At 35.8% G+C, this 23,589-nt stretch overlaps 3 protein-coding genes across 3 annotated transcripts; 1 reads left to right on the plus strand and 2 right to left on the minus strand.

The window, feature by feature from the left end:
* The first annotated feature begins 340 nt into the window (after positions 1 to 340).
* Positions 341 to 3,028, plus strand: LOC122318439 (thaumatin-like protein 1). The gene is made up of 3 exons (XM_043135787.1): positions 341 to 858; positions 952 to 1,627; positions 2,492 to 3,028. Exons 1-3 carry the CDS (start codon positions 792 to 794, stop codon positions 2,694 to 2,696), a joined length of 948 nt encoding a protein of 315 aa, XP_042991721.1. The 5' UTR covers positions 341 to 791; the 3' UTR covers positions 2,697 to 3,028.
* A 1,304-nt stretch (positions 3,029 to 4,332) lies between these two features.
* On the minus strand, positions 4,333 to 10,358 carry LOC122318438 (endoplasmin homolog). Its single transcript, XM_043135786.1, has 15 exons — positions 10,189 to 10,358; positions 9,864 to 9,981; positions 9,620 to 9,773; positions 9,417 to 9,497; positions 9,157 to 9,268; positions 8,923 to 9,049; positions 8,687 to 8,825; positions 7,578 to 7,695; positions 7,138 to 7,343; positions 6,834 to 7,049; positions 6,563 to 6,728; positions 6,117 to 6,258; positions 5,849 to 5,999; positions 5,327 to 5,731; positions 4,333 to 4,883 (listed from the first exon to the last, which is right to left on the minus strand). The coding sequence occupies exons 1-15, from the start codon at positions 10,253 to 10,255 to the stop codon at positions 4,608 to 4,610; spliced, it is 2,478 nt and encodes an 825-aa protein (XP_042991720.1). The 5' UTR covers positions 10,256 to 10,358; the 3' UTR covers positions 4,333 to 4,607.
* Positions 10,359 to 12,177: 1,819 nt separating this feature from the next.
* On the minus strand, positions 12,178 to 20,199 carry LOC122318405. Its single transcript, XM_043135709.1, has 2 exons — positions 19,706 to 20,199; positions 12,178 to 15,742 (listed from the first exon to the last, which is right to left on the minus strand). Exon 2 carries the CDS (start codon positions 15,631 to 15,633, stop codon positions 12,577 to 12,579), a length of 3,057 nt encoding a protein of 1,018 aa, XP_042991643.1. The 5' UTR covers positions 15,634 to 15,742; positions 19,706 to 20,199; the 3' UTR covers positions 12,178 to 12,576.
* Positions 20,200 to 23,589: the final 3,390 nt, after the last annotated feature.

Genomic DNA, 23,589 nt, shown 5'->3' on the forward strand with positions numbered 1-23,589 from the left:
TAAGTACACACTAATTAACATTAATATATATAGACTGCGATCAACCACAGCAGTAGGTTCGATCAGTTAATTTCACCATCTAATTTATTAGTAGAAACTGGAAATTAGCTAGCATGCAGGTCCCCACAGACAGTACTATTTTCGGGATCAGTGGGAATGGATAAAAGTAGTTGTACAAGAAATTTCCTCTTATCTGAAGAAATGGGCCCTCCGCAGCATAATGATCTCCTGTTTTGATACCCATCCAATCCGAAAGTTGTTTTTTTCCTTCCATAAGCATTGATGCTCCTGATCTCTTTTAGGCTCTTTTAGGTGTCATCTAATCTATATATTTCATATTTACTCTCTGGGCTCTCTCTCTCTCTCACAGTTGGAGTGTTTGACCATCGTCCTGATGGAACAGTAGATTTCGTTCCAGCTTCCAGATCACGTATATTATATATATAGAGAGAGAGAGAGGTGCAGACTTGGCGTATACTAATCTCTTTAATTCCCATCATCAGAATTCTTCCTGCCATTTCCATTTCTGCCGTTAAAAAACAGTACGAGCATTGCCTCAATACTTTCATGGTTTACAAATCCCATCTTTTTCTTCATTCCTCTTCCCTCACAATCACTTGTATGCATCATCTATCCTATATTTAATCCCTCCCTACATTACCCAGCATCTCTATCATCGTCATCTTCTTTCTTCTTCTTGTCAGCAGGCAATGCAGCTTTTCTTTCAATTCCTTTGAGAAAGTTCTAATTGCCATATTCTTCATCTGTATCGTATTAATTGTATCTCCGAAATGGATCTCATTGTGTCCTACACTTCTCTTTACATCAGTCTCGTAGTTTTGTTTGCATTTTGCAGAGGTAATGAATTCTCAAAGGTTTCCAATAATCACATTATGGTCGCATATAAATCTTGTTGCTTTCACCTAATTAAATGGTCTTTCTTGCTACCAGGTATATCGGCGGCTTCATTTACGATAATAAACAGGTGTGAATACACGGTATGGCCGGGGATTCTATCCAATGCCGGTAGCGCCGTATTAGATAGCACCGGATTCGAGCTCCAGCAAGGCAGGTCTCGCTCCTTCCAAGCCCCGCCGAATTGGTCCGGAAGATTCTGGGGCAGAACCGGTTGTACATTTGACACCAACACCGGTCAAGGGAGCTGCGTCACTGGCGACTGTGGCTCCAACCAGGTCGAGTGCAACGGTGCAGGAGCGACCCCACCGGCAACTCTCGCGGAGTTCACGATCGGGTCTGGAGCCGCGCTGGACTTCTACGACGTGAGCCTGGTCGATGGGTACAACGTGCCCATGATCGTCGACACGAGCGGCGGATCGGGCACGTGCCTTTCAACCGGGTGCGTAACCGACTTGAACCGACAATGCCCGAACGAGCTGCGGTTCGGGGACGGTGCGGCGTGCAAGAGTGCATGCGAGGCGTTTGGGAGCCCCGAGTACTGCTGCAGCGGCGCGTATAGTTCACCGGCTACTTGTAAGCCGTCGATTTACTCCGAGATGTTTAAAGCCGCATGTCCGAGATCGTATAGCTACGCTTACGACGATGCCACGAGTACATTTACGTGTACAGGAGCAGATTATACGATAACATTCTGCCCTTCGGGAACAAGGTAAGGATGGTATTCCCACCTTTTTCCTTTTTATTTATTTATGAAAAATGTTTTAGCAGATATAACCATCATAAATTTATAAATTAATATAATTTAACTTACTATATTAGATTATAAAATTTATATAATATATTATATGAAATTATATAAACTTATTTATTTATTTATAATTATTTCATGATTATTTATTTATTTATTTATTATAAATATGAATGTTTAATATTATAATGATCACAAAGATGGAGTTATTGGGTGAATTTATCTCCTTGCTTTTGTCTTCCACAATCTAAATATATAGGTCACTTGAATTTACTTGTGGGATACATAAAAGGTGATTGATTCCAATAGGTCTTTACAATATAAAATGTTGCTTTTATAAAGATTTTGAATAATATATATAATCTCAATATTATGTCTTTTTTACAATTCAGACAGACCTGTAGAAAGTCTTATTTACAAGCCGTATCGCTATACAATTCTTTACATAATTGGAATTTTCTGAAATAAATCCAAAGTTATGGATAAAAATAGATTGCTGCACTGTTGGGGACAAACATTGATATCATTTTCCTAATTGTAACAAGAGAAATGATATTTTTAATACTAGAATATGTAAATCTCCTACACTCTTTTTTTAAAAAGTAATTAAATTTTATATTTACATGAGAAAATTATTTTTTAATAATAAACTATTTTTTTTCAAAGAAGTATGCAGGAATTACAAATTCATTTGTATTGAAAAGAATATAGTTATAGTTACATATTCTTGGTTTTCAACCAAGACAATATCAATTACTAGTTCTATGTTATCTTCAATGAAATTCATGTAATTTTTCCAACCCTTTTTTTTCCCCTTTTGAACAGTCAAAAATCCGCAAGAGATGCATCTCCAACAACAAGCACAACAAATAGCTCCGGAACAGAGTCACAGGATGTGGTGCCAAACGAAGACAACAGTCCCTCATGGCTTCCAAACTTCTTCTCTGGAGACTCATCCAAGACTCTTTCTCCTTCTGCTTCAGTGATTGCTTCCCTGGCTTCGTTCCTCTATCTCTTTTTGCTGCATTAGTCTCTCTCTCTATCTCTCACACATTCACTCACTGTGATTGCAAAGCCCAATTTTTTGCGGCACCTGTGTAGATAATTATCAGAATTTAAACGTCGAGTCCAATTGTTCCCTCTTACCTTGCGATGAATTTGTGATTAAGAAGTACTATTCATCATCTTCTGATATTGTATCAAATGATTCGCAGATAAATTAAAGATAACAAGTACTTATTTAATTATTTGATACTGTATCAAGAGATAATGAAAATATAGTATTGAAAAAAAATGACGAATAGTATTGTTGAAGTCTAAAAATTCTGAAGGGAAGAAGGATTCCTTCTCGCCCCACTGAAATTGTTCTAGACTTGGATTGGTGTTGAGTGTGGCCCCCGGCAGTGGTTTGGTGCAGCTATATGGTATCTGTGCTTACGCCCATGACGGTAAACAGTAAATAAATAGAGAGAGACACATAAATTTACGTTGTTTGACACTGACCTTACGTCCACGAGGGTTAAGAGGGAGAATTCACTGTAATAAACTTGTTTTACAATCTCTCATGATCACTCATCCTAACTGTACAATAGAACTCAAAAGTCTGGCTTTTGGTGGAAATCTCATCATTGGAACCCTAGTTGTGAGGTTGAAAAGGCCTTATTGAAAAAGTCTGGCCAAAAGTCTCCGAAGTCATATGCGTCTGTGCCTTTTATCTTATATCTCAACTGCTTTAGGTCACCTCACCCCTCCTTTATGTCCCTTCCCCTCTTTTCCTCCTGACACATTATCTTCTCTTGTCCCTTCTCTATTCTCTTTCTCTCTCTCTTCTTTTATTTTTTAGTGATGACCCTTTGATAGATTGGGTCTTAAAAACCATTTTGAGTCTGGTGTATATTTTATCCCGTATTTTTATTTGTTAATTTATACCACAAGATACAAAGAAATCACTTATTTTTTCTTTATTTATAATAAAACTTCATTGTTGGAGCCGACATACATGTGCTAGAAAAGAAGTGTTTGCTTAGCTTTAAATCTACGTATCTTGATAAGGTGATCAAAAACTAAAGTTTGCTGCAATTGCAAGCTTACTGATTGTATATTATTACTTTGGAGGCAATGGGCATGTAATCATTTATTTATTTTGGTCAAGATCCATTCTATGTTTGCCACACTTGTTCTTGGGAATCATGAAGCTTCTGAATAAAATCCATTCCACTAATTAATAAACATATGACATTAAAAATGCAAATGAATACTCCATTTGAAGCGGAAGGGGAAGGGATGTTGAAATTGCCAAGTATTACAAACTAGTTCCAGCTTTGGATTTGCTCTATTTATTTTTGCATGTCCACTTCACAAGTACAATAACTAGACTGAAACTAAAGGGGGAGTGTAGAGTGTCACAGTATTCATTTTATTTAATTATTTGTTACTCTTTCAAAGATGGATATTAGAGGACACAAATAACAAGTAAAAACCTCATGTACAAAATTGAGCTGAACTTCTTGCCCAGCATGAAGGGACAATGAGGATTGGATAACTAGACCATCTGCTAGAGAAAGATGATGCCCTCGCTATTAAACATCACGGACAAATAGTGGAGCATCTTTTCCCAAAATTTTAAAAGGAAAAATCTTGTTTTCCACAAATAATTGCCAAAGAAATAAGGAAATCACAGGTGAAGATAAAATGTATTAAACAGTTTTTGCAAGACACGCATCATAATTTATAGACTCATTAACTGGGTGGTAGAGGGCAAAATTCAGGGCGGTAACAATTACAGTTCCATCTATTGATCTAACGTTTCCTCTTAGTGAGCTTCTTCTACCAACGGAAACAAAATGCGAGTAGGGCCTTTTAAGTCACCTTAACCGCAGTGAAAAACACCCAAAAAAGACAAAAGAAAACAAGTGAGGTTGTCTGATAATCTTCAAGCAATCTACAACTCATCCTTGTCAAAAGAAGGCTTTGAATCTGCATCATCCTTCTCAGCTTCAGCCTCGGGTGTAGCTGCGGCTTCTTTAGAATCAGTTTCAGTCTCAACTTCTTCCACATCATCTTCCTCCTCAACTGTTGCATCAGGATTAATGTTTAGGCTAGACTTCACCGAGCTGTAAATACGAGATGCAAAATCCTTGGGGTCACTCAGCGTGAAGCCGCTCTCCATGAGTGCAGTCTGGTAGATGAGCTGCGCTGTTTGCCTCACGCTCTCATCCTGGACGGCAAACAAAGCATGTTTTTAACAGAAATTAGCAAAAATTGCATGCCTGATTAAACACATTGAATGGAATACCGTACTTCCCTGAGTTAAGTAAAAATCAAATATGTTTTAGATATCCAATGCAGTGCACTAAACATATTGGAAAATGCTACTATACGTCACCCTTGTCCCACTCATATCCTATTCCTTGAATTTATCATCATTTTAAAAATCACGAATTGAACCAATGGACAAGGAATGCAGCCACATCAGCAATGAAATAAGTATAATGTATAGCCTAACTAATCATGGTATTTGCAAGGGATTCCATATCCTCCAATCACTTCTTACAGGGATTGCTGCATGTGATGCACTAATTATCTTTCTAAACCAGAAAGTTGAGATTTTGTTGTTTGAGAGTAGGTCAGATCGAGAATGGGGAAAGTTCTAAAATGTACCTCAGGGTTCGTCACCACTCTCTCCCGGAGCTCCTTAATAATTGGGTGCCTTGGGTTGATCTCGAGTACCCTCTTTCCGCGCATATATGCTTGCTTGTTAGCATCGGATAAAGTCTGCGACTGCATGATCCTCTCCATGTTTGCACTCCATCCATACTTTGACGTCACAACCACACATGGAGTGTCAGCCAAACGGTTGGATATCTTCACATCATCAACATTGTCACTGGCAAGAGCACCCTTCCACCATTTAGTGAGTTCCTTGAACGACTCCTTGAGTTCCTTGTCTTTAGAGTCTTTCCCAAGTTTCAGACCCTCTTTGGACACATTCTGGAATTTTTTGTCTTCATAATCCATAAGGTATTGCATCAGGTATTCATCAACAGGATCGGTAAAGAAAATGACCTGCAGCAATATGAGCGAAACAAAGATGTTACCCAGCATCAAGATCAGGGGAATGAAACACAATACCAAGTGCAGACAAAACAGAAAAAATGATGCCAAGTCTTTTTGCAATAGTACCTCATAATTTTTCTTCTTAAGCCGTTCAAGGAATGGAGACTTTTCCAATTGTTCCTTGTTGGTTCCTGTTATGTAGAAGATATCCTTCTGCCCCGATCTCATTCTTGAGATATACTGGTCTAGAGAAGTCAATTTGCCATCTGATTTGGTACTGTAAGAGAGTTCAAAGATCAAAAAGTCCCTCAGATCCCCAGAAAGATGGATTACATTCAAATGGCAGAAACACTAAAATGACATACTACTAAAATAAAAAATAAAAAAGAAGTACCTCTCAAATCTGAGAAGTTTTGCCAATCGATTCCTGTTAGTTGCATCTTCAACAATACCAAGTTTAATGGACTTGCCAAACTCATTCCAGAATTTGGTGTATTGACCCTTCTTCTCATCGTCATCACCAGATTTGTCAACTTCTGTTCATCCATCAAGATTCAACAACACCAACCAAAACAACAAATCAAGTGAAAATCAGCAACACTTCCAGATCGTTTAATAATTAGCAAGAACAAAACCAAACGTTGTAAATCAAAAAGCAGAAATTTGCATGTTGTTTTCTTTTATAACGTACTAAAAGTGTATGTCAGGGTTGCCAATAACAAAACAGGAACAGAATGGTCGCTTATCCAACCGATAAGCATGACACAAATCTCTAAGTTGATAGTCTGAAACAACAGATGAAACTGTTTTCCAAAACTCAGAAGAAGCAACTGCATTCACCTTTCTTTTCTTTGTCATTGGATTCATCTGGATCCTCATCAGCTATTTTACGGATCATATCAAGAGCCTTGCGGATGAGCTTCTTCTTGATTGTTTTCAAACTGCTGTGTTGTTGAAGCATTTCACGTGATACATTGAGTGGCAAAGTGTCAGAATCAACAAGACCCTGCTCAAAATGTAAACGTAGTTGAGCAGAAATTATAGAAACCACATTTTTCACCATTTCATTGACATAAATCTTCTTTCAGCAATCAAAAATACTCTGATTTACCATTAAAAAGTTCAGATACTTGGGCAAAAGCTCATCAAATTCATCTGAGATGAAAACCCGCCTAACGTACAACTTCAAGTTAGATTTGTTGGCATTGTAATAACTCTCGTATAGATCATGAGGCGCCTTGGGTGGCACGAACAAAACTGCCTTGAACTCAACATCACCTTCAGCTGTAAAGTGACTCCATGCTAAAGGTTTCTCTTCGCCAAAGTCCTGTTGAATGCAGAAGGTACAACTAATGAAGAGAACTAAAACATTAAGTTACTCGGTAATCCAGCAAGTAATCAAATATGCAAATTACCTTTGCGAGAGATTGGTAAAATTTGGCATATTCATCATCTGTCACCTCCTTCGGGTTCCGCAGCCATATAGCTTTAACATCATTCAGAAGCTCCCACTCTGAAGTTGTTTCCTTAACCGTCTTTGTCTTTGGTTTCTTTTCAGCATCTTCATCATCACCTTTCTCAGAATCCTCATCTTCCCCTTCCTCGGAAGAAGCGCTTTCGGCTGTTCAGAGCAATTGAGCAAAGAGAGGGGAATCAGAGTTTGTAACAAGAAAAGATGCAAACACTAGTGCATAAGATGAATTTTGGCTACCCACGAAAGTCTTAGAATACATTAATAAACCTATGCATATTAAATACATACATACATGACAAAAAATATATTTTTTTATATGTACGTATATACACACATAACTAGGGAGTAAGTATAAACATTTCAGTCAGTTGAATTGCATACATGATTCCTCTTCATCGCTAGATTCATCTTCATCAGCTGGAACCTCTACATCAGACTCCTTGGTTGACCAGATAAAGATGGGGAAGTTGATAAACTGAGAATATTTCTTCACCAATTCCTGCAAAAAAGGAACAACCGTGCATTATTATCTTAACTTCATTCAAATAATAAACCAAAACTGGATACCGACAGAAACATTAATATATCCCTTATAATATATAATCTAACAAGAAAATGATTGCAATTGACATAATTCAATAAAATAAATATCGAACCTTTAGTAAGCAACCAAAGCATAAACAAAATGTCATCAGAAGACTTGATGATTACAAAAAAACACAAACAGCAATTGTTCGGAACAAGTCTGGATGGCTGGAACGGATAAGCATGATAAAATCCAAGAATTATCATGTAACAAAATGCATGGTCAAAATGCCACAAAGAAACTAGATACTGAATTATTTTAGAATATATCAATTTCCAAGGTTAAGACAGCACACTGGACTGTTTAATTATGTCAAGGAAAGGGAAAATTTAAAGCCTATAATAAAGAGCTTTACATCAAATTAGAAAATGGATGTGAATGTTCTGGCTGATACTCCTATTGGTTCAAAGTATCTGACGATTTTGCAGACATAAAGGAATTAGCAATGATTGATATGGCAAAGGCATCAACAGCACATTGTCTGGGAAAAAGTTATAAGAGCAGGACAGAGTAAATATTGTTGATGACTGAAAGAAAAGTTTAAGTGCCAGCAACCAGTCGACGATGATCTCAAAAAGGATTAAGAAAGAACCAACTAACCACTGCTTTCTATAGATGCCCAAACCAATTACAAGAAACGGGACAAGGAAGTATCAAGCAGTAATGACAACATAATACTGTAACACTAACCAGCAGCATATTAGAAAGTTTACAGGTGCATGGCAGATCAAAACTATCATACCAAGGAGGGGCAAAATAAATCTCCAACTACATGAAATGATAGTCAAGTGAGTGCTTACCCTATAGCCATAATGCATGTTTTCATGTTTAATACAAGCATCACATGCAACAACTAAAGAGGCAACAAAATTTTTCAAGGTCAAATATGTTCAATAATACGCACTTTTAGTTTGCTCTCCTCCAAATACTCCCCAGCTTCATCTCTGAGGTGCAATCTAATCTCAGTTCCACGTCCTAGTGATTCATTCCAGGTATCCTCAGATACGGCAAATGCCCCATCAGCCTTCGATTCCCACACATACCTGAACGGTGGGTAAATAATATGATTAACAGTTATGTCTGTTCTACAGTAGGGGAAACAGATTCAATTAAGCGTCATATTGAAGCAACAAGTCTTACTGTTTATCATCATTATGTTTGCTAATGACTTCAACATAGTCCGCAACAAGATATACAGAGTAGAAACCAACCCCAAACTGTCCAATGAGATTGAAATCCCCACTTGCCTGCATTTTCTCCACAAACGCTGTGCAGGAAAAAAAATAAGATCCAGATAGTCAACACCCAATGGTTATCGATAACAAAACTTTGGGCGTAAAGTAAGGTACTTCGAATTTAGCGCGACATAGATACCTGAAGTTCCAGACTTTGCTATGGTACCCAAGTTCTTGATTAAATCCTCCTTTGTCATTCCAATACCTCTGTCACGAATTGAAAGGATTTTCTTCTCCTTGTCCAATTTAATCTGCATTATATAAGTTCATACTTCCATATTCAGCATTGGATGCAGTGAATATAACGGAACCATTTATGCTTTCTTATCCCTCTCTTTAGCGAAAAAAATTCTAGATTCACTCTGGTGTGTGAAAATTGCAATGTATCGTCATTCTGACCTGGATCTCAAGCTTCGCGTCATCACCTTCACCCAAAATCTCTTTGTCCGTGAGAGAAAGGAACCTGATCTTGTCCAGTGCCTGCAATATACAAGTAAATAAATTTTCATTATCAAAATTAAATCCTACTATAAATAAATTTTCATTATCAAAATTAAATCCTACTAATAATCAGAGAGAATATCGTTAAAACACAGGCTTACATCAGAAGCATTGGAGATCAACTCCCTGAGGAAAATGTCCTTGTTGCTATAGAGGGAGTTAATGATAATATCCATAAGCCGAGACACCTCGGCCTGGAACTGAAACTTCTCCGCGCTGTTGCGCAGCGATCTACTGGAGATTGACTCCGACTCCCTGCAATCGAAGTAAATTTTAAGTTTCAGCATACTAAGTGTCATATGCATGTGCTGTGGGACTGAGAGTATAATTAAGAAATTCACAAACCTCTTGACAACATCAGAATCAGTAGACAGGCCATTAGGTACGGCACCGATCTTCTCCTCCACCTTCGGGGGATCTACAAGCTCTTCCGAAGCCTCTGCATTAGCGTGTAGCTTCCGACCTACACAACCAAATCCAACCAAGAAAACGGCGCAGTTTAGCAGGGGAAAGCACGAGTAACAAGATCAGAAATGCAAGATCCAGAAATTTCAAAGTATGCATAAACAGAAACTTGCTGAGATCCGATAAGCAGCACTTTCCTTTCCCGTGAATAGCTTTCCGAAAGAAAGTTTAGTGGCCGAAAACAACGAAATGTAGCCTACCGTACCTTGATCTGGAAGAACAAAGAGGAGGCAGAGAACAAGCAGAGCGGAAGGGATCGTCCACTTCCTCATCGTACTCTAGGACTTCTAGTATTCGTTCAGGGAAATCAAATGATCCGTCTAGGTTAGCCAAGGCCCAGGGCTTCGTGGGACTTCCGTTTCTGCGAATGCATATATAGCTCTGTTATCGAACCGGAGACCGTGGTTTTCACGGGACCTTGACCCTCCTACGGGTTTAGGAGGTAAAGCCAAAGGTTGCCTTGGATTGGTTCCATTTTGCCAGCATGGATCATCGAGCGGCTCAAGATTTGTAATGTGAAACGTGTCGTGATTTCATTGGGTAACGTTTGTTTTCTTGACGTGGAGAAATCAAGTGTGGAGGACTGACCCACTCGGAGACTTGGACAAAGTAAGTCCACTTGACCCGTCCGAATTACTTCGATCTGCCACCGTGGATGATCGAACGACTACGTTTTGTTCCCCTCGTTTTTGTGGAAACATGGCAGGGCTTTATTGGTCCCTGCTCTCACCATGACGTGGAGAAGTCGAGCGTTCTAGATAACTCTACGGGGCTTGTTTGGCTACCTTCGATTTTGTAGCGTTGTCCTTGTCCTAGATAAGAATTGACTTCGACTAGGAAGATCCTCCCAATTCCTAATTCCTGCTTTTTAAAAATTAAAAAATATTTTAAATGTAAAATGATTATATAAAAATAAATCTATAAATTAATATAACTTGATATATTACGTCAAATTATAAAATTATTTTTATTATAAATTAAATCTAACGAATCTTATCATATCAATTTATAAATTTATTTTTTATAATTTATTTATATATAGAGCAATTCTCTTAAAAAAATATATAATTAAATGGTTTATCTTAAATCTTATTATTCTTATTTTATGTTTTAAAATAAATGTACAATCAAAAAGACAACATAAATAACAAAAATTAGAAAATAAAGATAAATTAAAATTGAAAAAAGGTTAAAAAATTTTAAAACACAGAAAATAATAAAGTCGTTTTTTGAGAAAATAATAAAAGAGTTTTAAAAAGTATTAATAAACAATGGAAATTAAAACAGAAGTACAAAATTTTAAAATAACATTAGAAAATTATTATTTTTTAAAAATAAAAATAAAAATAAGGTGGTCAACCAGTGAAGTGGTACCAAGGTGAGGGCCACCCCTCGAGTGGCCCGATCTCTTATGGACAGCCCAATTGCGGAGTGGCCACCCCCTTTGGATCGGGGCCACCCACAGGAAGCTGAGCTACAGCCCGATCAATTGGCGCTGCATCTTTTAGGGGGACACGGTTACAAATGCAACAACTCGAATTTATTTTTGTGTTATTTACTATGTAACGTTGTTTCCATGTGAAATGTGGAGATATAAAGGAAAATTGTGGTGTTCCCAAAAATTTATGAAACCGAAGTTTTCCGGCATATTAGTCTATTAGATCCCAAGTAATCGACGTCTGTCCTCCACAACCACGCATATGCCAGACTGGGGAGAGAAGAAAAAACTGAAATAGAGAGGAAGATTGGAAGTGAATCAAATATATACGTAGCAACACGATGGCTGCCACCACAAGCCACATGATGGTTCTAACTTTTAACTTTTAAAGACAGTCGAAGCTCATACGGTTCCTTGCGGTTTCCAGAGGGAACAAAACGTGAAATCTTCTTGCCCACAATTTAAAATACGCTCAAGCTCATTTAGGCCAGAGTTGAGCGATTGGGGCCGGGACAGAATAATAAAAATAAATTCTTCTACTTGGAAGTCGGTGTGCAGCGCACGCTCTATTTTATTTACATACAGACTTGATTTGTAAGATTTTAATTTTAAATTTATCTAACAAATCAAGTCTTGTAATATCAATAAAATAATAGTACATGTGCAAATACACCGACTTCCGAATAAAATTTTTCAATAAATAAAAATTAAAATAAAAGAGGGGGGGGGGGGGGGGGGGGGGGGGAGCAAAAGTCATACACTAACTCATTTATTCTCTAACCTTGAATATAAGCACCATAAAACAATGTAAAAAGAGACCAGTTCCTATAAATTTCTGTGATATAAAGAAAGGGAAATTACAGCTAAATGAACAAAGCCTCCTATGACTGCGATGGCCATCTATGAAACATAAAAGGAGATAAGTAAATCAAAGCTAAATAATAAACCTAATTTGTTTTCCCGTCTTCAGCAATTAATGGTAAGAATCATATAACATTCACAATTCCCCTGGCTTTATTCAGTTCTAATTCCCCTCCCACTAAAGCCAATGGCCTCACCAAATATTCCGCACCATTTTTGGCATTGACGCATCATTTGCTTGGTTGGGTTGATGAACTGATCCAAAGAAAGGAAGTAGCATAAGATAAACCGCCTCTATTTCCACGGTGGTTGTTGATATTTATAGTTAAACGGATGGGATTCCCATGCACTATCTGGTTCCTTTCTTTTCGGACCAATGCCAGAGCTTGAAGAGGGTTGTAAGTTGGTCCTCAGGTGCTCCTCCAAAGACCTGCCTTGTCCAGGAAGAAAAAGCTGCCTGAAACCCGTTGTCTCTCTATTCCCTCCCTCCGTCATAAACCCAGAATTCAGATCAAAATTTGGGCGAGACTGCCCGACATTATTTATCCCTGGCTGCACACCATTCATGCTCATGATGAACGTTGACTGTGGGTAGGCAGACGGAACAGCTGATGCAGACCCCACAATTTGAGGGACAACAGGGGCTCCTCTAGAATCCACCATATATGGGATCGGGCCAGATGATCCATACATGGCTGAGGAGAAAGACATGGCAGGCCCTGTTGCCAGTCCATTGTACCCAAAAATCGGAGAATGGGCATAAGATATGGTGGGGCCTATCCCCAAAACGCCCCCTGCTCTCATAATGCTAGTATCCATTGTAGGCTCTGTAGACTTGCCATTTGACAACGATGGAGTTTGAGAGAGAAACTCTTTCCTATTGACTTCCACTCTGGTGCCCATGATAGAAATAACAGGAGCATCTGGTTTAGAACCACCATAAGCATTTATATGTTGAGACAACTTACTGGGGCCGTGATCCAAAGCATCACTGTGAAAAGGTCTGTCATTCAAATCAATATTTCTCAAAAAAGGCTGCATTGACGAAGATGATGATGCAGGAGATGGGCTCCGATGGTTATTCCGGTTGTTAGAGAGCTGTTCTCCCATAATTGAATTCAGCACTGGAGCATCGCCATCATCACCAATACAGTTTAAATCCAGCTTCAGCCTCCCTGATCTCATCTGGCTCACTTCAACTGAAGATTCCCCAGAAGGAAGGCCGGATGACATGGGAATTTGTTTTCCCAACTCATCTCCACCTTCAGCAACATTCAGATCAAAGTCGAGCCAATCATGCCTCTGCTTTGAAACATCATTGATTCCTTCAATAGAAAGACTCTTAGCAATATCAGGAACTCTGCGAGCAGATGCTGGACGGAAAGCACTAGTAGCAGCACATCCTTTCCATCCAAGACTCCCCTCAAACTGCAAAGGGGCTACAGGCAATCCAGGAGCTGCTGCTGGCCTTGAAGCAGCAACGAAAGAAATGGGTGTAGAGGGGTTCACCGCACAATCTGTTTCATCAGAGGAGACTTCTTGATTCAGATCAAAATCACATAGGCCCTTCTCTGTGTTAGCCTCTGGTTCTTGAGCTGCTTCAGTCACCTGAGAGGACTCCATATCATGTGTGGAGTTCTCTGGTCCATTTTCCAGATTAGCTGAATTAATTGAGCCTCCATCCCCATCAGGATTTATCTCAGCAGAATGACTTTGCCCAGTTGGTACATCTTGTGCGACCCCTGTAGGGAGGTCTTGCTTTCCATTTATATAATTGGGGCTATATGGCTGTCTGATTCCACCTTCTGAGGTTTTCTCCGAAGAAGAACTGCAGGAAGGTTCTCTATAATCCACCACTTCCCTCTCTACTTCTTGAGCAACCTGCCGAGCAACTTCTAGAGCATCAACTATGCCATACTCAAGTTCAATATTGGACCTTCTCCTGTCAATCACATCGGGAACTTCAGTCTCCATTGCCGGCTGGGGAAAATCAGAAGCATTCATCAAATCACCACCTTCATCACTAGCATGCTCCTTTTCTTCATCAGCTTCGACAGCATCTTCCATCCCGGAAAAAGTAGGGTCTAAATCCTCTCGTTTTCCTGATATACTCCCATTGGCAGATAAGTCCAGATAAGCATTGGAATAACGCTCACCATCTTGACCAGTAGTCTTGAACACATTTTCACTGCTATGATTTGTAAGTCTCATATCATCTAACCCACTCTTAAAATCAGAAGTGGGTGTCCTCACATCACCAAGGGCAGTGGTTTTCCAATGGGCATCCCCCTCATTGGCAGCAACACTGTCATGCAAAGCAGGTTCCCTCACACTCTTCTGCATACTTGCAGCATCATCACCAGTACAAGCAGCTCGAGATTCCAATGCACCAGAAGTAGAAGAGACCTTGATCATGCCCAAGTTCTCTGAAGAATCGTCAACTTTAATGACCTGCTTTTCGTTTTCTGATGACTCGTACAACTTGAGATCAGAAAGTACCTCCTCAGTGCACTGCGTTGTAACTGGAACATCACGAGTACTGGGAGAAGTAGTTCCTTCTGCAACACCTGTGGAGGATTCTTCCTTTTTAGAAGGGTTTTCTTGCAAATCATTAGACGAAGATGGTAAAGAGTCAGGAGTCCCATCTTTAGCGTCGTCATCATCGGATGTTATGTGGGATCCAGGCTGATTAGTATGGTCTGGAATCTGTACATGATCAGTCTTTTCTGGCTGGAGATCATCTGATTTTCTCAAAGGTGAGTCTCTGGCATGTTCTAACACATGATTTTCTTCATTAGGACTTCCTCTAGCAAGAGGGTTTTCTAAAACAGATAGCACACCATCCTCTTCAGCAAGCCTTCTACTTTCACCATCAACATCCTGGCATATTGAATCATAATCCTCACTGTGCTTCCAGCTATCAAATAACATTCTTGCTCTATCCTGAACCTTAGAGCTATTGTGGCCAAGAAGATTCTTGATACTTATCCAAATCCCTGAAGATATTGATCTCTCATTGTCTATTTGCAGCTTTTCAATTGCTCGTAACAGTGCAGTTATTGACTCTTCCACAAAACTCTCGCTCGTATCATTGTCGAATTTTTGAGCATCCTTCAACCATCTATCAATAAAACCAAGTCCATCTAACTGAATAAAAAGATCAAGACAATCTTTATTCTCCGTGGCAGCAATAGTGCTGGCAACAGCAGCCCACTGCCTGGTTGCATCACCAACATTCTTCACAACCGAATCTTTCTCCTTCTGCATTACAATGAGGAGTTCTGCAACTCGAGATGGGGCTGTGAGCCCATCTTTCATCTCAGTCAAAGTAAAGAAGTCCTCCAGTGTCATCCTACTTCAAATACCAAGTTTCCAAGCATCAAAGAAGTCCTTGACATGCTGATGCTTTTTCTCCCATTGAAAGTGCTGCACAATTTCAGGACAATGTTTGCCAAATGACCTGCAGAGCATAAAAGTAGTTTGGATAGTGAGAGAGATGAGATGGTTTTAGATGAAAGTTAGTTGAATAAAATATTATTAGAATATTATTTTTTAATATTATTATTGTTTAGAGATTTGAAAAAGTTGAATTGTTTATTATATTTTGTGTGAGAATTTGGAAAAGTTGTAATGATGAGATAAGATGAAACCGTTTCTGTATCCAAACGAGGCCTAAAAATACAGTTCTTATATTAGCATAACTCCTATAGAAGGATAATTCCTACAAACTACAACGATAAGTCATCCGAAATATTTTAATATGGATCAACCAAGGGGAGGAACAAGAAACCTAAACCGGAATTTGTACAAAAAAGCTCAACCAAGCAGTCTGGTGGCACAAAATTAAGTTTATATGACAAGAGTCAAAGTTGGAAACATACTTAACTTTGACTAAAGTGCATTTGTCGGCATTTACAGATTAATTGGAAACAATGAACACAATGCATTAACAGTTTTTAGTAAAGCATAAACAGCTAGATATAAAGCCTTAGCCATGATAAGTATATCAATATGTTTTAAAAAGAGAAACACCAACCAGAAACAGATAAATTAGACAAATTATCTTTCAATAAATTACAGTATTCACAATGATAAAGTCTTAACTTGGCAACTGGCCCAAAAACAACTCCCAGATTTTAAAAAATAGAATCAACTTGAAATTAGGCAAGATTAACTAAACTAATTAGAAATTGAACAAAAGGAAAGAAAATCAATTTCAATACCCTAATTTGTCAAAGAAATTCCAGTAGAAACTCAAAAAAGAAAGGCTTGTTCTCCGCAGAATTAGTTAGGTTAAAGAAGTTCAACTTTGTGAGAGGATCAAACATGCAAGAAAATAATGCGCAGTGCTTTGAAGATAGGGAGCGCACAATGACGGAGCTTCAGAATTTTTTTGCACACACATTATCACTTTGGTTTTCAGCCATTGTGCTTAATGGAAACAATGTTCATGACTTCTTATCCTTAATTTAGCGATTCTAGAATGCATTTAGGTGTTCTTTTGCCTATTTCATTCTTGTCAATAAAATTTACCTCTTACTTATCGGGGAAAAAAATGCAAGAAAATAATTATGCACTACCAGAAGCATGTGCATCCGTGGATCCATTGATGTGCATGGTAATCAAAATTATTAAAAGGTATAATCTCAGAATATTTTTACTGGTTGCACTTTAGAATTTTAGTGGTAGGTTCTCAGCCAACAAACTGAATTAGCATATGCACTAGTTCCAGTTCAATGAGACATGTTACCACTTAATACAAGTACATAATTGTCAGCATATCTCGGTCAGATACAATTAATTTTTGACCAAGACTGAATTTTCCTATCTATTCATGGCCCATTTTCCAGAATCATGCCAAATATAGGGCAAACTTTACATCAGCTAAATTGAAAGTTTTGAACAAATTCAAGTTAAACAAAGTACCAATAGATAAGAGTCGTGGAGATGAAAAGGCATCTGTGTTCAGGATCAATGGTCAAACTACTACCCAATTTTGGCAACATGCACCAAATAACACGAGGCAACTAATATGATAAGAAAAAACATAACTAATTATAAGAAGTTGGTTGTCTATGTTCCTACAGTTCAAGAGAGCATACAGAACTTCTCAAAGGACAAACTTTTTTTATAAGTAAAAGTAACATTGACAAACTTGAGTTAACAAAAGATAAACATTAACTTCCAAATAGCTAAAAGGCACTAAAGCAATATTTTTACAGAATTAGAATGAAGTCCTTTTTTAACGTAACTTTTCAGTTATAACTGGAAAATGAAATAGAAGGAAAAAACTAATAATGAAGTCAAAAAGCTTAACACGAGCAACTTTACAAGGAAATTCATTTTTCTCCTTTTTAGTAACTTTACAAGGACATTCATCAATGATAGAACGTACAAAAAAGTTAATTAAAAACTTTATCGAAAAGCATAAGAACAATAAAGTACAGGAGAAGAACCGTACAGCCCAGGCCAAACATATACAGAACAAAATTTACCACTTGCGGCACAATAAACTTTCCAAATCATAAGGAGCCCATTGAACGAAATAGCTACCAGAACTCTTACCAGATGATTATGCAAAACGAAGGCCATACATTACATACGGGAGGAAATAAGTAAACAAGGACTATATTACTCCACAAAAAGGCAAGCCTAAAAACCTCTAGATGAACCCTACAAAGCAGACAAAATGGTTAAATAAAACAGATGACGTAATCAAAGTGGTTGTACTTTTTTTTACGTAATTCGGAGTGGTTTACACCAAGAACATGTATTGATTATTAATCCTCCCAAAAGCATTCATAGCAAATAAAAGCACTTGTTGTCAGAACCAGTTGAAACAATATTGCCCATAGACAATGTAAACTACAAACCCCAAATTTTTTATTTTTTTTTATTTTTTTAATCGGCACCGGGTGTCCGGAATCAGCGTCCTGACAATTACAAACCCCAAATTTGAAGATCATATTTAGGTTATCCTGGTAAATATCAGGCTAGTATCATGAGAAACAAAAAACGGCTGTCAACTTAAAATGTAATATCATATTGAGCAGTTGTCCATTGTCTTCCTAGGCGATAGTGGAAAGATATACAGCTCCTCATAGTTTACAATGGCCCAATTTTGTGTTTTCTTTTTTTGGAAGACCTTTGGGCACTTTGGATATTTCTTTGAATATTTACAGGCATTCATCAATGTCTTTCCCCGCACGTAATTTGTCCACTCTTTTGCCAAAAAGGAAAATGCATCAACAAGTGAAACCAAAAATATATGGAAATGAATAATGTGGTCATATTGGTGACCAAAGGTAGTAGACTACGTTTGTGAATGAAAAAGGCAACAATACAGTGAAGAAGCTTAACTCTATGTAACAAACAACCATGTGATAAAGAGGATAACTTGTCATTTTTTTCCCACACTCATCTGTCAATGATTGGCAAAGACAACAGTCAGTTAGTATGGAGTTGTCGACATGTCAGGCAAAAGCTATTGGCATCCTTGTTGGGTAAGACTCTCAACGATGGATTTGTGTTCCACTTATCAAGAAAAGAAAATAATGGCCTCAAATTTCCTTAAAAAAAAATAAAAATAAAGAACCTTCCAATGTAATAACATCAATCAATTTATCTAGTAGCGATCTCAATTTATTTTGGATTACATGTGCTATGATCACTTTCTAATTTACATATGTCCTGCGCTTTTAAATGAAAGTGTTAACAAAACACAAGGTGAAAAAAGGACTGAATCAGGCTCATACCAACCTATCGTTTACCAAAAAAAATTCACTGCACCAGAAAATGCTGGCCAAAGCTTGCAACGCGATTAATTAGGGGAAATAACCAATGGAGCAGAAGATTTGAAAACAGTAAAACAAACGCAAATATTTTAACAGAACACCAATTACCTAATTTTTCAATGACTTCCAATGTCACAGAAATCGAAAACGAACTATCAATAAAGGTAATTCAGTCCTTACTCAGTAGCAGAGGGACGAATCAAAACCCCAAAAAAACCTAAATCTGAACAGAAAGATTGATAAAACTTAAGACTCAATAAATCGAAAGCATAATTCTAAACAAAACAGCTTGAAAGTATAGAAAATAACTTCAATGTTCTCTGGAATAAAAAATACTCCCTAAAAAGAAAAATAAAAGAGAGAGCACATATTACCATAGACAGAGAGTACCAAACCCTAGAATTCAAAAATAGCAGAAACAAGAACATTAAGAAACCCCAGGCCGATGGCTCGTTTCAGTAAGAAGTGGAGTGAATATAAATAAATAAGGGAATTACACAAAAAATATTATGATTAATGCTCGAAGACAGGTGATCAATGACGCTAATAACTGAGAATTAATTCATAAACGAAAAAAAAAAACTAGAATGCAAAAAGCAACCATTACAACCGTGACATGTAATTCTTACCTTCGTCAATGCGTTGGAAACCCTAGCCCCGACTCGGTCTTTATAAGGAGAAGCTAAACTCCCTCGCTCTGTCCCTCTCTCTATCTCTCTTTGTGGGACTTTCTCTCTATGTCTCCTAGTGCCCTCTCTCTCCAGACTCCAAAGCTTGGATTTCCTTCTCCCTCTTCACAAAACCCTCGCTTTGTTCTCCGAACCAGAGAGTAAGAGCACCGTTTCCGTTTTCCTTTTTTTTTTTCAATTTAATTTTCTGGGATCGGTCTGTCTGTCTGTCTTGGGTTCGCCATTGGTTAACAACACGCGGCGAGCGTGCGCGAGAGTCTTGGCTGGGATCGAGTCGGCTCGGAAGGGACCGGTTAAACCGGGTGAACCGGTAACGTTGGGTTCTAGGGAATATGAAAAAATGGACGAGGAGGTGTAACAACTATCCAAAAAAACAAAAAAGAGAACCATCAATTCCGGTGTGCCTGGTTTTTAAAAGCAGTTGGGAGTTTTCGGAGAAAAGGAGGAGGGTTTGGACATGGTCCAAGTCGAAAAGAGAATGGACCTATCGTTGTCGCCGTCTCACTTGGACTTGGTCCCCGTTTTGTTTACCATTTATCATTTTTTTTTTAAAAAAAAAAATTTAGATTTATTCTTTTTAAAATTCTTCTAATCATTATTTATATACCAAACATTTGATAAAATTAAAAAAAATATAGTATATAGTGTGTGGGCTTATGTTTAAAATTTTTCAAATTTTATATACACACATTCACCTAGTTGGCATGTAATTTATTATTTTTATCTTTTTATTTAAATACATATATATTTAAGCATTAAAATAGAATAACAAAATTAACAAATTACATATTAATAAGGTAAAATTGTTTGGTGTAAGACTTCCATGTATTTTTTATTATTATTATTGATCAAATATATTTTAAGATATTTTAATGTTAAATACAATCGTGTGTTATATAAGCGTTATGTACTTTTTACGAGATAATAATAAAATTTATTATTAAAATTTTAATTTTTTTTATAAATTTCATATTTATTTTTTTTTAAATAAATGCATCACATTTATATACTCTATAATTATAAATAACATTTGCTAAAAATAGAAGTGGTTTAGATACTACGTGGATTTGAACTAACAAGAGGACCAAACTTGACTTTGTTTCTTCCGATGTCCGCATAAAATGAATCAAGCATCGAATACGTGATTTTACTCGTACTTTTGTGCAAATTTGTCGACTGTTCTTTGTGTTTCTTTTAAATTATTAATTATTCTCTATGGTCGTCATCAGATGAGAAAGGTTGTGTTGTTTAAACGTTATTTGTCTTAAAATTTAAAATTAATAAAAATTGATGAGACTAATCGTTTATAGATTAAGTTCTTTATGTTTATCAACCTTTTATTGTGTCAATAGTTTTTACATAATCTTTAAGAATTTGGTTTTGAGATTTCAAATATAACCTTCAACGTTGACCATTAACCAGTCAACACTGACATAACACATGTAATGCATGTCAACACATATTTAAAACATTCACACATAAACGTTACATCATCATTGAATGGCCAATGGTCGGTGCACATAGTATCATAATGATTTGGATAGTCAATTTAGATGAGATGAATTAAAATAAAAATTTAAAAAAATTATTTTTTAATATTTTAATAATTTTAAAAATAAATTATTTATTATATTCTATTTAAATATTTTAAAAAAAATATAATAATTAAATAAGATAAAATAAATTAAAATGATCTTGAGAAACAAACCACCTGGTCTTGAATTACCATTGAAAAATGGAATAAAACAAACGATACACTACTTACAAAAGGTCAATAATAGGGTGGGTTACAACCCATTTACGGCATTTAATAAAATAATATTTGAACTAAATATAAAAAATATTATTTTAATCCATAGTTTTGTAAAAGTTGCGGACAAGTTGTTGCTTTATATTTGTTACAACCAAATATGTACACATTTATGTTCAAATTATTAATAACAATTTAATAGACTGATTTGGATGATGAGATTTTTTCAAATATATACTAATTAGGTGCCCCGCGTGCAAGTTACGTATGCCTTATCGAAATTGTTTTTGTCTTTTTGCCATTAAAAAAATACAAAATTCAATATACATATTAATTAGAACAAAAAAAGAGGTTAATCAAATGATAGTCGTAAATCAAATAATTATAATTCCTAAAAAATATAAAATTATGGAAGATATATAAAACAAATAAAATATTTACAACTTATTATAATATAATCCATACAGATAGGACATGCATTTATCCACTTGGTATAAGATCAATTATCCATGCACAAAATAATGATATTTATCAATATGAATTTTTAAAGAATAAGAAACGTAATTATTATTTTTATTAATAATTTAACAAGTAGATTACCATAGATTAATCTAAATTGCATTACCATAGAAAATAAAATAGTGAATATGGTAAATGAAATGTTACTCATAAATTGATGCATAAATTAGAACCCAAAAATAATAAAAAAATTAAATAAAAATAATATTACTTTAATGTAATTTGATATAGTACGTTTTTTTTATTACTTAATTAAAATAATAAAACAATTAAAACGAAAATAATAAAATTATATAAAAATAGATTTATAAATTGATATAATTTTATATATATTATAAAATAGATATAATAGAATCGTACAAAATTCAATTGATGTGTATATTCGTGTAAAGAAAAATTTCTGTGCCATAACACTTCTTAAAAAAGATAATATTAGAGGTAACAAATCAAGGCTACCAAATTCACAATGGATCATCTACATGATGGGGAAAATGAGGTCACAACATTCTGACAAGACCTCAAAAAGATAAGAACAAGGAGTTTGAAGCTACACAGTTGGGACTGAGACGTTGAAAGCAGTCACGAATCACGATCTCTTTCATTGGGCCAAAGTCGGCTTAGAATATAACGTAAAAGTTTTTGAAAGGAATTTATGGCCAGAAAAAGCTAAACTTTTCAATTTCACAGCTTTTCCAATGCTCGAATCTTTTTTAACACCACTCCTCCAATTCTTGATAAAAGTCTAAAGAATTTCTTTTTTAAATTTTTTTTAGAGTAAATATATATTTATATAACATAATTTGATTTAAAAAATAAATTTAAAAAATATAAATCTTACAAATTAAATTTTACTTTTTAAATTATATAAATAATATATTTAAATACCAAAATTAAAAATAAAATACCAAATACAAAACTCCCACTTCAAGTATTTTACTATCAAAGACACTCTCTCCCCGAAACCCAATAGGAAAATGATAAAATAATTACTCATTTATAATTTCTTTACGATCTTCTAAAAAAATCATATTTTTTTAAATATTTATATTAATTTTGATTTTGATTTGATAGGTTTAAAATTTAAAAAAAAAAATTATTTTATTGATAAGTTATATATGAATTGTAAGGCTATCATCTCTTTTTGTAATTTTATTTTTATTTTTCATATAGATTTAACTCTTCCCGCTATCTTTAATTAGTTTTCACGTTTTAGGTTAGATTTGGATAATAAGTTGCGATAAAATAGTTGAAATAAAAGTTAAAAATTAAATAAAATATTATTAAAATATTATTTTTTAATATTATTATTGTTTTAAAAATTGAAAATATTGAATAGTTTATTATATTTTGTATAAAAATTTAGAAAAATTATAATGATTAGATAATACGATATGAGTTGAGATCAACTTTAAATCCAAACGAGGCTTAAAATATTAAAATCATTACATAATTTATTCCAGTTTTGAATGTATTTTTAACTTTTTCAGAGGTTAAATTCATTTTAAAAGAGAAATCTATTCTTTTGAGGTATTCTGTTTTTAGAGAATCGAAAAAA

Source organism: Carya illinoinensis, chromosome 8, assembly GCF_018687715.1.
Source record: "Carya illinoinensis cultivar Pawnee chromosome 8, C.illinoinensisPawnee_v1, whole genome shotgun sequence".
Lineage (NCBI taxonomy): Eukaryota > Viridiplantae > Streptophyta > Magnoliopsida > Fagales > Juglandaceae > Carya > Carya illinoinensis.